Source organism: Delphinus delphis, chromosome 12 (genome assembly GCF_949987515.2).
Source record: "Delphinus delphis chromosome 12, mDelDel1.2, whole genome shotgun sequence".
Lineage (NCBI taxonomy): Eukaryota > Metazoa > Chordata > Mammalia > Artiodactyla > Delphinidae > Delphinus > Delphinus delphis.
This window is the reverse complement of record NC_082694.2, coordinates 87,688,907-87,701,512: the sequence shown is the minus strand read 5'-3', so window position 1 is coordinate 87,701,512 and position 12,606 is coordinate 87,688,907. Positions and strand designations below refer to the sequence as shown.

Here is a 12,606-nt window from a genome sequence, read left to right as displayed (position 1 = left end):
GTCCGGAGCCTATGCTCTGCAACGGGAGAGGCCACAACAGTGAGAGGCCCGCGTACCCCCCCACCCCCCCAAAAAAAGTTAAAAACAAAAAACTTATTTGTGGAAATCATTTGAGGCCTGAGGTGATATTAGCTTTTGCCAAAGTGGCGGCTTTGCTTGGCCAGCTGCCTGTTCATCCCAGTTCACGATCACCTGATACAGCTTCAGCGCCCAGTTCATGATCACCTGATACAGCTTCAGCGCCCAGTTCACGATCACCTGATACAGCTTCAGCGCCCGGTTCACGATCACCTGATACAGCTTCGGCGTGTGGGATGGTTCGGACTGACCAGGTGTTGGAAGCCAGGATGCTGCTCACGCCTCAGGTGCGGCCAGTGAGGTCCAGTTCACTAGGAGGGTGGCTCACAAGGGCCCCCGTTGGTGGGTCCTGAACCAGTGCTTTTCCTGTGGCCACAAAGGCTGTCAGAACCATGGTTCACCCTCTCAGCTCTCTGTTCCCTGGACCAAAGTGGCCCCAGATGTCGGCCTCGTGGCTTGGATTGCCTTTCTTTCCTGGAGTGTGGGAATTCCTCACCATCTTGATAGGTGTCTTATGTTTCAAAGACATGTTTTTCAGTGTGTCCGGTTTTGTGTTTTAGTGGAAAGGTTGACTGGGGTTACTTCGTCCATGGTTCCCAGAGCAGAGGTCTCTTGCCCTTTTCCTTCACGTATGTTTTTGTTATGATTCTGTGGATGGCCGTGTCCTTTAGACCATGAGTGGTATTTTTCACTGTCTTCTAACTTGGTGGTTGCTGATGAGATATCAGCTATCATCGTTCATTTCTCTGAAAGTAATATTTTATCTCTTTTAGCTTCTTAAAATGTATGCTGTTTGGTTCTGGGTGCTGTGCTTTAAACGATACGTCTCAGTGCAGATTTATTGAATTATCTTGAGTCTCTGGTGTGGTGACTCAGCCGTTGTCTCTTCAGGTGATGCCTCTGTCTCACGTTCTCTCTCTTTGCTTTCTGTGTCTGGGTTGATGTGGGTTAGCGTACTTCATTAGCTCTAACCTCCAAGAGTCCCCCTCTTTTTCATGTATTTCTCTCTCTCCTTTATCTTTGTGCTATAATCTGGGTACTTTAGATTTGATTAATTTTTTTCTGCTGTGTATACTAGGCTTCAAACCAATTTATTGAATTTTAAATTTAAATCATTCAGTTTTTCATTTCCAAACATTCTATCTGGTTCTTTTCAAATCCTCCATGTTATTCTCTTGAGTCTCTTTGTCCTGCATGTATTTTCAAGCTTGTCTTTTATTGAAATATTGTCTTTCTGTGGTCTGTGCCTGTAATCCCAGTATTGGAAACTCATCTCTGTTTTCTCTTATTTCACCTGGTTTTCTCTCATGATCCTTTCTGTCCTTGTTAGTTTACTTATTTTTTTGACTGCAAATGACTCCCTTTCTATGGGTTTTTTTTTTTTTTTTTTGAGGAAATTCTTTAAGGGCTGAGATAAAGGTGAGATTCTCCAGAGAGGATTTCTGTTTTCTTCTCCCAAATGCCAGGAATGCTTCCTCTCAAGATACTCCAAATTAAATCAGTAGCTTGAGTTTTTTTGGACCACCCAGATAGTGTCATTTTGTGAGTTAGCTGGCTTGTGATTCAAATTCTTAATGGCATCTGCAAGGATGCAAACTTGACATCTTATTGTTTTTGAAGAAAAATCATAAGTCACAGACATCACAGTTGCTAAGAGGCAGAGAGTTTGGATTAATGCCATAACATTTTAGATTTACATTTTTTACTGTGCTAATCCTGGTATGTATGAGAATTCACTGACAAGAATGTAGTCCTTTGTGGATGTTTGATTTTGTTATTATGTTTTCAGGGTTAGTTGCTGCATGCTACACACTGACTGTGTCCCCCTGAAATTCGTATGTTGAAACTGAATCCCTCATGTGATGGTGTCGACTTGAAAGAAATGCACAGTGTAAGAGCTGTGAGCTAAGTTTATTCAGTGTCGCACTGAAGACTGTAGCTGGGAGACAGCCTCTCAGACAGCCCCAGGGAACTGCTCTGGAGAGGGTGGGAGAAGACAGTGTTCCCGTGATTTTGGTGAAGGAGTATGTGCACTCAGGCACCCGTCACAGGAGAAGGTTGCTGCTAGTAGCGAGGAACAGATATCTCAGTTAATGATTTTAGTGCTTTTCTAAGTATGGAAAGTTGCAAGAATCCAGGTTCATAAAAAATTTCTTTTTTTTAAAAAAAATAAATTTAAAATTTATTTTTGGCTGCGTTGGGTCTTCGTTGCTGCGTGTGGGCTCTCTCTAGTTGTGGCGAGCGGGGGCTACTCTTTGTTGCAGTGCGCGGGCTTCTCATTGCAGGGATTTGTCTTGTTGCGGAGCACGGGCTCTAGGCACATGGGCTTCAGTAGTTGTGGTGCCGGGCTCAGTAGGTGTGGCTTACAGGCTCAGTAGGTGTGGCTCACAGGCTTCTCATTGCGGTGGCTTTTCTTGTTGCAGAGCATGGGCTCTAGAGCGCAGGCTCAGTAGTTGTGGCGTGTGGGCTCAGTTGTTGTGGCTTGTGGGCTCTAGAGCGCAGGCTCAGTAGCTGTGGCACACGGGCTTACCCCTTCCTCCAGGTGAGGACACAGCGAGAACACACCATCTATGAACCGGGAAGGGGGTCCTCAGCAGACACTGAATATATCAGTGCCTTGATCTCAGACTTCCAGCCTCCAGAACGTGAGAAACGAATGTCTGCTGTTTAAGATCCCCCTACCCCAGTCTGTGGTACTTTTGTTAGGGCAGCCTGAACAGACTCAGACATTGCGTATGCTGGATTCCGATTTCCTACCAGAATCCGGTCTTCACTGTTGTTTTATGACCACAAAAGGTTTCAACAGAAATTGACTTTAAAATCCTTTTCAACTTAAGTGTGATGAAAAGTTTAATTTTACCTCCAAAACGTTTCCTCGTAAAATTGACATGTGTTCTGTCTGTGAGCAGGTGAGGAAGGAAACTTGTGAAGCACCGACTGTCAGGCCTGAACCAAGATCAGGAAATTCTTTCCTCTTTCTGTGGGTTGAGGCACTTTCTAATAGATCCTGTGAGACTTCTAATTTGGTAGGGAGATTTTCAGTGTTTATTTAAAAAGTTTTGGACATGTGGCAGAGATATTGAGAAAGACTTTGAGGTGTTTCTCTTCCCAGATTTCTTAATGTTGATTATTATTTTCCGTAGGGAAAGGAATGTGATCCAGTTCACTGAGCAGGAGGGGAGGTGGGATTCCCACGTGGTCGAGACCCTCTGTTATTTTGCATTTTCCAAGTACCTTCATTGCTATCAAACGGATGGGAGAGATTTGCTTATGAAGTTCAACGTGGAGAGGCATTTGGATTTCGTTTTCTCCACTACCTTTTAGATCAATGAAGTATGAAATCGGAACCCAGACGTTGATGAATAAAGCTCTGATTTTAATTTTGGCTTGATTTATACTGGTATCAGTGAGCTAGCACTTGTTGGAATGTATGTTCTGTACTTACTGAGCCATTGAACGGTTAAAATTAATTTTCACCAGCAAATAATCTTCTAATTGTGCCACCAGCAGATGAACTTTGAAGTGCAACCTGATGATATATTAACCGTCCTGGAGGGTTTCTCATGGTTGTAAAATGGTACATTGAGAAGACAAACACCATAACATCTTCCCCAATCCAATCATCATTCAAACATTTCCTACATTTTCTGGAATAAATTAATTTGAGAAGAGAAACATCATTTTTTCTCTATAAAACAAAATATTATAGGCTAATAATCACTTTAAAAATGTATCCCGTAAAGCCTGGAATTAATGATTTCTTTCGTAGAGAAAGTCATATTCACAACAAAATTTATATCAGGGCATTGTGTGTGTGTGTGTGTGTGTGTGTTTAGGTGTGTGTGTATGTATGTGTGCGTGCGTGTGTATGTGTGTATGCGTGTGTATTGTGTGTATGTGTGTGTGTGTTTCAAGAGACCCCAAAGAATTTGAATTATAGTAGGAATTTTTCCTATTTACCTTAGGAGTTTGCTGTTGAGATTCAAAGTGAAAATGCCATTTAAATCAAACTATGGCAGCTCCTTGACACCCCAACCTGTACTTTGACTCTCCTTACCACCCACTTGTACCCGAGGACTAGTGCGTAACCAGGAAAGGGGCAAAGTGTGTGGACAGACAGCCACGCCCGAGGAAGAGGAATGTGGTCTCAGAGCCAGAAGACCTGGGGTGAACAGAATCCTGGCTTTTCCCATCTGGGTAGCACTTAGCAAATCAAACCACCTCGCTGAGACTCAGTTTCCTCATCAATAAACCAGGGCTGGTTAGTATCTGCTCCAATAGGGTGTTGTCAGAGTGAAATGAGCACAGTGCTTTGAAATGCCTGCCTTGATCTGGTGGTTGGCTTCTTCCTTTCCTTTAATCTTGGGAAGCAGCAGGAGGAACATTGCACATTAACATCTAGCCTCTGCTTCCAGTTCCTGCCCCCCACAGCCCCAGGGAGACCCAGGTCCAGCCAGGAACCTCCTGCAGACACCCGGCTTAAAGACTTGGGGCCACTGGCTCTCTGAGGAATTACTCGTCCCCTCTTTCCATTCTATTTCTGTGCTTTTTGGAAGGCAACATTGAAACAGTAAATAACATTTTGTGGGTTTTTTGTGATCTTTTTATGCCTTAATTTCTGTATTTATTTATGCCTTTCGTTTCTATTTAATGAGAGTAAGTTGTCTCATTTGGGGGATTAATGTGCGTCATCAAATATGGAATTTGGGAGCTTAAGACTAAAATACCCATTTGAAGATGAGCACAGGGGGATGGAGGGGAGCTGTAAGCCAAGGGGGTGATTTGGCGATTTGCAGGCGCTTTGGTTCACATAGTTTTCGAAGGTTGGAATTGGCTACCACATTTTATAATGGGGGTGTTCATGTAATATGAAATTTTGGTTTCCATTTAAAAAAAATAGAGGATTTTTGGGACTTCCCTGGTTGCACAGTGGTTAAGAATCTGCCTGCCAATGCAGGGCACACGGGTTCGATCCCTGGTCCGGGAAGATCCCACATGCTGCAGAGCAACTAAGCCCATGTGCCACAACTTCTGAAGCCCGTGTGCCTAGAGCCCATGCTCTGCAACAAGAGAAGCCACCGCGATGAGAAGCCCGCGCACCGCAACAAAGAGTAGGCCCCACTTGCAGCAACTAAAGAAAGCCTGTGCTTAGCAACAGAGATCCAATGCAGCCAAAAATAAATAAATTAAACAAAACAAAACAAAACCAGTGTAGTTTAAAAAAAACAAAATAATAAAAAATAGAGGATTTTTATTGTTTAAAAGGACTTAGTTTTATTTATTTATTTATTATTATTATTTTTTGGCTGTGTCAGGTCTTAGTTGCAACATGCGGGATCTTCCGTTGTGGTGCACGAGCTCAGTAGTTGTGGTGCAAGGGCTTAGTTGTCCCGCAGCATGTAGGATCTTAGTTCCCCGACCAGGGATCGAACCTGCGTGCCCTGCATTGGAAGGCAGATTCTTTACCACTGGACCACCAGGGAAGTCCCAAGGACTTAGTTTTTAGTAGCCTGCATTTCCACAGGAAAACAGTGCTCTGCAATTATGAGCACTCCCACTAGCCACAGTCCCCACCATTCCCTAATACCACCCTTTGCGAGCATCATGATTTACTTGCCCAGCCTCTGTAGGCATCTGAGCTTGTGACTCTTGACTGTATATTAAGTACTTAAAAATGTCTTTTTCCTTTCATCTACCAACTCTTAGTCAATCCTTCTCTGACTGTTGCTAAAACCATTGTCAAGAACAATCTCAAATACATGAAAAAATTGTTTTAAATCAGGAAGAAACCCTAACACATATAAATCTTAACATACTATTTATTATCATTAAAAATATCTGTTCTGTGTCTGAGGCACATGGAGGGCTCTCCGAAAGTCCCCAGGGGTCACGAGTTCTGCTGGCGGGGCTCATACACATTTATTCCAGTGGCTCTTTCCCAGCATTCAGTGTTGGCAGAATGGGGACAGTGATGGCATTCTGTGAGACAGGAAGGGACAGCGCAGGTGAGAGGGAGCTGGGCGAGGTGTCTGGGACTCTGCTCTGCCTTTGGCCAGTGGTGGGCCCTGGAGCCGTTAGTGATCCAGTAAAGTTCTCTTTGATTGGTCTCCAAGGTTCCTCTTTGATTAATAGTGTTGTATGAGGAAAAGCAATGCCACTGAAGGACCGTTTTCCTGGGTGATGCCCACGGTAGCCAGTATGAACATTTTCCTGCAATGACATTGCTATTGTATATTGATGTGAGCATTTATGGTGCTCTAGGTTTTAGTTTTAAGTTGCTGTGGAGTGGAGTCATCTCGAAAGAAGCTCAAATTTTCTATCTAAATAGTTACCTTCTAGTTAGGTTTTTCTTTCTTTTGCAGTTATTTTAATATAGTTCCCAGCAGACCTGCAAGGATGAGAAAGTTGAAGGAAGTAAGTGTTCACTACTAACTACTAAAGATGGGCTATATTGGATGATTTGGTAAAAATTAAAATGTCAATATTGAATAACTGAAGTTTGATAAAAGCAGCATTTTGTGGGGAATGCCTGTAAAGGCGTGCTGCTCTTGAAGCCAGAAGTGGCCGTGCAAGCTCGTTCTGTTTGTCAGAGCACTTAAGTCACTAAGACGATGGAAGTCGGTAAGAACGTTTGAAGACCACGGTTAGGGAGAGATTCATCTTTGAGATGCAGAGTGCTAGATTTATTAAGACTTTTTCCTCCTCTTTTGTTTTGGGGATTTGGAAAGACAGGTGACAGGAAAAGTTGTTTCACGTTACACGATGTTGAAGCTAATTATAATGTTAAATTTAAAGATTTGCTCTGTGTTCTCAACATTTTTGTCCTTGATAGACATTTGAAAGACTACAAGATGGAACCTTCCATCACTCTGTTTACATCACTTGAGTCTTAGCAAAACAACAACAACAACAAAACAACCCAAATTTCCTATGTAAGTTAAAAGAGATCCACCTTTTAAATAAGCGACAAAAATCAGGTTTGAGCGAGATAGCCTGATGATGATATTTAGAATGCAAGATGATCTCTACTTTTTAATTTTGTAAATGGACTGTTTGTGGAGTGCTTCGAAGGTGAGCTGTTTTTAGGGTATCTATGTCTCTAAGTGGTAGTTTTGCTATTAAGTTCTCTCCTCTATGGAAAAGAGATGAGAATGTGTCTTAGAGGATGGTTGTGAGGATTACATGATAAACTAGACATAACGTACCAGCACTAGATAAGTGTCGGTTCTCATCCCCCATGTCTTAAAGAAGCAGGGCCTCTTTGTGTCCTTGGACTCCCCGGTGCTCCAGTAAAGGGCAGTCTAGCAGCTCTTTCATCACCCACAGGCACCAGCCTGCAGAAGCATTTAGCTGCTTCCTTGCCTCTGCACTTTAAGGCTGTGCGATGAACCAAATCAAATGTATTACCTACCCACCTTAGACTGTAACTTGCCAGGGGCAGGAGGGCGAGTTTCCAACAAGAAAGCAATTCTGGCAGTCGTTGAATTTCAGGGCTACTACCTTAATAAATAGAGAGGAAATGGTATATGATTATCCTTAACATCTAAGTCCCTGCATCCCCCTGTCCTGGTGGGGCGGGAGTGGGATTGAACAATTCTGAAGCGTACCCCTCGAGAGACTCTGTTCAAGTTTGAGTCTATGTTTATCCTTTGTACATGTCAATGATTTAAAAACATTAGACATGATTATAAGGTAACATTTAGCATTTTAGGACAGGAAGGGAACTTCTAGATTATCTTATCAAAACTCCCTGTTTTCTAGTTGAGGATGCGGTGATGGGAGAGGTTACGAGGGTACCAGCATTGAAATGCCCACAGGAGCCTCAGCCTCCCAGGGTCGGTACTAGATTGCCGTGCACTCATACTAATGAGACTATAGTTGCCCAAAGAGTTTTGTAATTGTTCTTTTGAAATTTACACTCTTTTCATTTAAAAAAATCTGATTTTACAGTCGTTCTTGCTGAGAAAAATGTCAAAAATGCTGTGCAGAGAAGCTCAGTGAGGAAAGTGAAGATCACTTACAATCCTACCTCCCAAAGATCAGCGCACTCTGCATTTTGTCATGTCCATTTCCAGTTGTTTTCTCTGCACAAGTCGCAAATATCTGTCTATCTATCTATCATCTTCACAGATACACACATATATACAATGCATGCATTGATATGTATATATTTACAGAAATGGAATCCATCAATACGTACTATTTTCTTTTTCATTTTCTTAAACTTTTTATTTTATATTGGAGCGCAGCTGCTTAACAATGTTGTGAGTTTCAGGTATACAGCAAAGTGATTTACATAGTATTTTCTTTTCTGCTTTTTATTAACTATGTATCATGACAGTTTAACATAGTAAAGGATCTTCTGCCACATGATTTTTAGTGGCTGCAGAATGTTCCATCACGTGACTCTAGCATAATTATTTAACCCCTTCCCTGTCAACAGACCTTACATCCTTCTTCTTTTTCATTATGGTAACTAGGCATTGGGATGGACCCTGATAGAGCCATGATGATTGTTTATAGAGAAGAGGAGTTACGCACACAATTTTGACCTCTTTAATATTTACTTCCAGAAAGTTTCTCAGAACATGTATTGCTTCCAGTGGTGCCTGGGAATGCCATCACTGCCCGCGGGTGCCGTGGGGTGCTGCACAGCGTGGAGGCCTGCGAGGTGCTTGACGGTCACTACCCCGGCCCCCTCTTCTTTGGTGGCAGAAGTGACTCCCTAAAAGTGGCTTGTGATTATTGCTGCTTGCTGTGTAGCATCTTCGTGGACACTCATCTGCGATGTAGCCAAGAACTCTGCTGGTCCCGTGAGGAGCCCATTTGAGCAGCCGGCAGTTTACATCTGTGTCCTGCTGTCCCATATGAGGATGTAGAGTTGCCAGTCACGGGGCTGAAGTTCCTCAGTCACTTAGTGGGTACCTCTCTTTTGTCCTCCATACTGCTTACGTAACTACTAACTTAAACTCTCTTTGTCACCTCTCACTACTCACTACCAGTGACTAAACCACATTTTAGCTGCTTTGTGGTTTGTGGGGACGTACCCATGATCCGGGAGATAATATAATACTTAATGAGCTAAAAGACTTGTCTTTTTAAAAATAAATTTATTTATTTATTTATTTTTGGCTGCATTGGGTCTTCGTTGCTGCGCGTGGGCTTTTCTCTAGTTGCGGCGAGCAGGGGCTACTCTTCGTTGCGGTGCGTGGGCTTTTCCTGTTGCGGAGCACGGGCTCTAGGTGCGCAAGCTTCAGTAGTTGTGGTTCACGGGCTCAGTAGTTGTGGCTCGTGGGCTCTAGAGTGCAAGCTCAGTAGTTGTGGCTCACGGGCTTAGCTGCTCCGCGGCATGTGGGATCTTCCCGGACCAGGGCTTGAACCCGTGTCCCCTGCATTGGCAGGTGGATTCTTAACCACTGCACCCTCAGGGAAGTCCGGGGGAGGAGGTCTTAATATCTGCCACTTAAAAGATGAATCAAGAGTTCAAGACAGGTTAAGTGACGTGTACAGAGTGAGGCAGCTAGTTAGTAACAGAACTTGGTGTGAAACTAGAGATGAATCCGGGGTCCCCCCACCCCCTTCCTTGCGGAAAGCCTCATTACTGCACTGTGCAACCTGTGCATATTAAATGGGTTTCTTCTGTTTAATTCACAGAATTAAATTCCGTGAATTATTTCTGGTGGATACATGAGCGCTCACCTTACAGACAGAGCCGCACTTTGTGCACTGGGGTGGGACAGACCGGATGGTGCTACGCTGCGTCGGCGCAGCGCAGGCTCTGCTGGGGGACCGGAAGCAGAGGGTCAGCGCCACGGGGCACGGATTCTCCAGGATCTGTGCAGAGGGCTGTGGGAACCGATGCCCCGTAGGATGCGCTGCAGAAGGGGGACCTGGCCCTCCGCAGCGCCACCTCATTCTAGGACAGTGGAGAACAGCTTTGCAAGGACTAAAATCTCCCCAGGCCTTGTGGGGTGTCGAGGCCACGGGCAGCCCCTGCTGCATCTGCTCCAGTTGGCTGGTTCAGTTCACACACTGGGCCTTAAGGATGTTTATAGCAGCATGTTCTTTTTTTTAGTAATTACAAAAACCTGGGAACCACGCGAATGTCCATCAGTAGAGGAATGGTTGAATGATTCATGACTTGTCATACTGTGATTAGATCTATAGGTATTGATCTGAAATAATACCTCTCGGAATGTTGCTGGGATTAAATGAGATGGTGCTGGGCATATTGCAAGAGCTCAGTAAATAGTTGAAATGAATACTCATAATGCCTTTAAGTCTGGGTAGCTCACCCTATCAGAATTTGAGATCCATGAATGCTACCGATTTGAATACCAGTGCAAACTCTTAGAAACACTAAATATCCTATACTGTAAGCTTTGGCCAAGTCCAAATATTCAATGTTTAAGTGTTTTACTAAGTTATTCCGCCTTGTTTTGTGATAGCAACACAGAGTAGAAGTACCTAGCTTTTTGTAGAGTATTCTTTCACAGAATTCCCGTTTTGGTCAAAATATATTAGTGGGAAAATTGAAGACACTTCTCAAGAGACCTTGATTCAGTAAAGAAATTTACTTAAAATTAATTAGAATACCATAATAATATACTTCATATAACCATAGAAATGACTTATAAAATGCTTCAACATAATGAATTTGGAATTATGTGTCATTAAACGGAGGAGCAAAGGGGGAATCAGACTCGAAAACAGTGCTCTTGGGATCCTGGGTTGCCATGACTGTGTCTCATTGATTTAATGAGAAAAATGTCCTTGGTCTCAGTTTAATTCAAGGAGTTCTGTTGCTACATCTTAGAGTTTGGGTGTGTAACGTCAAATTGTATAAATTTAGGCAGAATTTAGAAGACCTCCCCTGTCCTTTTCTTACAGTTCTGAGAACAAATGAGCCCCAATTCAATATTCTTTTTTGCCCATGAGGACTGTTTTCTGATTCTGTCCTTCCAGTGCATTCATCCTGGTAAATAGCGTACTAATGGTAAAACAATTAAAGCACTAATTTAGACCTTAGTTATCTCAAGTTGTCATGGAAGAGAAGGGAGTGAGTCCCTGAGGTGAATTTTCCGAATCATGGTGGTTACTGATGATTCTAACAAAAAAGAATTTTAAAATTAACTTTTAATATAAATGTCTATAACGTGATTTATGTGATTCCCTATCTGACTGAAAAGCAAGGGGAAGGAAATTTAACTGTGTTTTGACTCAAGATTTGGCTGAGGTACTTTGCACTGACTGAGCCGATACCCAAGGGCATCGTATTCTCTCAGTGGCCTTGACATTGGCTCTCCTTTTGAACGGTCCTGAACACATTTTTGGAAGCTTCTGTTTCTGTTAAAAAAACTACTATATAATTCATGCTCGTTGTAGAGAAATGAGAAAATATATGTAATTTAAAAGGAAACACACACATAATCCTATCAGCCAGAAATTAGCCACCATGTTTTTCTAGATGCTTCTAACCTATGTGGACATATATGCGTATATATACAGTTGACCCTTGAACAATGCAGAGGTTAGGAGCACTGACCCCCCGCACAGTTGAAAATCCATGTATAACTTTTCACTCTTTTAAAACTCAACTACTGGTAGCCTCCTGTTGACTGGAAGCCTTACAGATAACAGAAACAGTTGATAACACACTTTGTGTGTTACTTGTATTACATACTGTATTCTTGCAGTAAAGTAAGACAGAGAAAAGGAAATGCTGTTAAGAAAATCATAAGGAAGAGAAAATACATTTAGAGTACTGTACTGTATTTATTGATACTGTATGCTTCTGTCACCTGTTTACATGAATCGTCTGTCAGTACAGTCAATATTATATGATGCCAAACACCGTAGGTGTTATACATGTTACTAACACCAGCCATCAAAATGAAAAGATAACATGAGGAGGAAATTCATATTTATTTACATGTGTAACGATTCGTGCATTGATAATGAAGAAGCAGCAATACGATCGCTTTATGGTAGCCTGGCTTATACACCAATGAATAAATTGTTATAAAGATTTTATGGCACACATTACAGTCATATTCATAATACAGTATTGGAAATATTGTTGCACTAAAAAGCCCACTTCCCTGTGATGATAGGCTGATGTGCAATTTCTCCAATTATGAGAGAGAAAGGCCTATGTACGGTAATGTAACTTTTTGAAAGCAAAGTTGTATCAATAAAAACAGAAAGAAAGCTAACACATTATTAATTTTATATTAAATACCACACACCTTATGCCTATATAAGGATAGACTAGTACCTACATATATTTTATGCATTTGTGACATACCTTTTTATTGTTTTGATATTTCTAGGCTATGAAGTTTATGAGCTTTTTCAAAATGTTACAAATGTCCAAAAAATTCTCCAATATATTTATTAAAAAATTTGTATATAAATGGACCCATGCAGTTCAGACCTGTATTGTTCAATGGTCACATGTATATACTTCTTACTTTACAAATATATTAATTTAAGCACAAATGAGAGCATATCTATGTATTATTTTTT

General features: G+C 42.1%; 1 protein-coding gene across 1 annotated transcript in view; it reads left to right on the top strand.

The window, feature by feature from the left end:
- LOC132434758 (doublecortin domain-containing protein 2C-like) overlaps nucleotides 1-12,606 on the top strand; it is a 74,761-nt gene that overhangs the window by 17,634 nt on the left and 44,521 nt on the right. Inside the window, 1 exon segment of the mRNA XM_060026342.1 lies at nucleotides 6,441-6,492. Within this exon segment, the coding sequence (XP_059882325.1) occupies nucleotides 6,441-6,492 (52 nt within the window).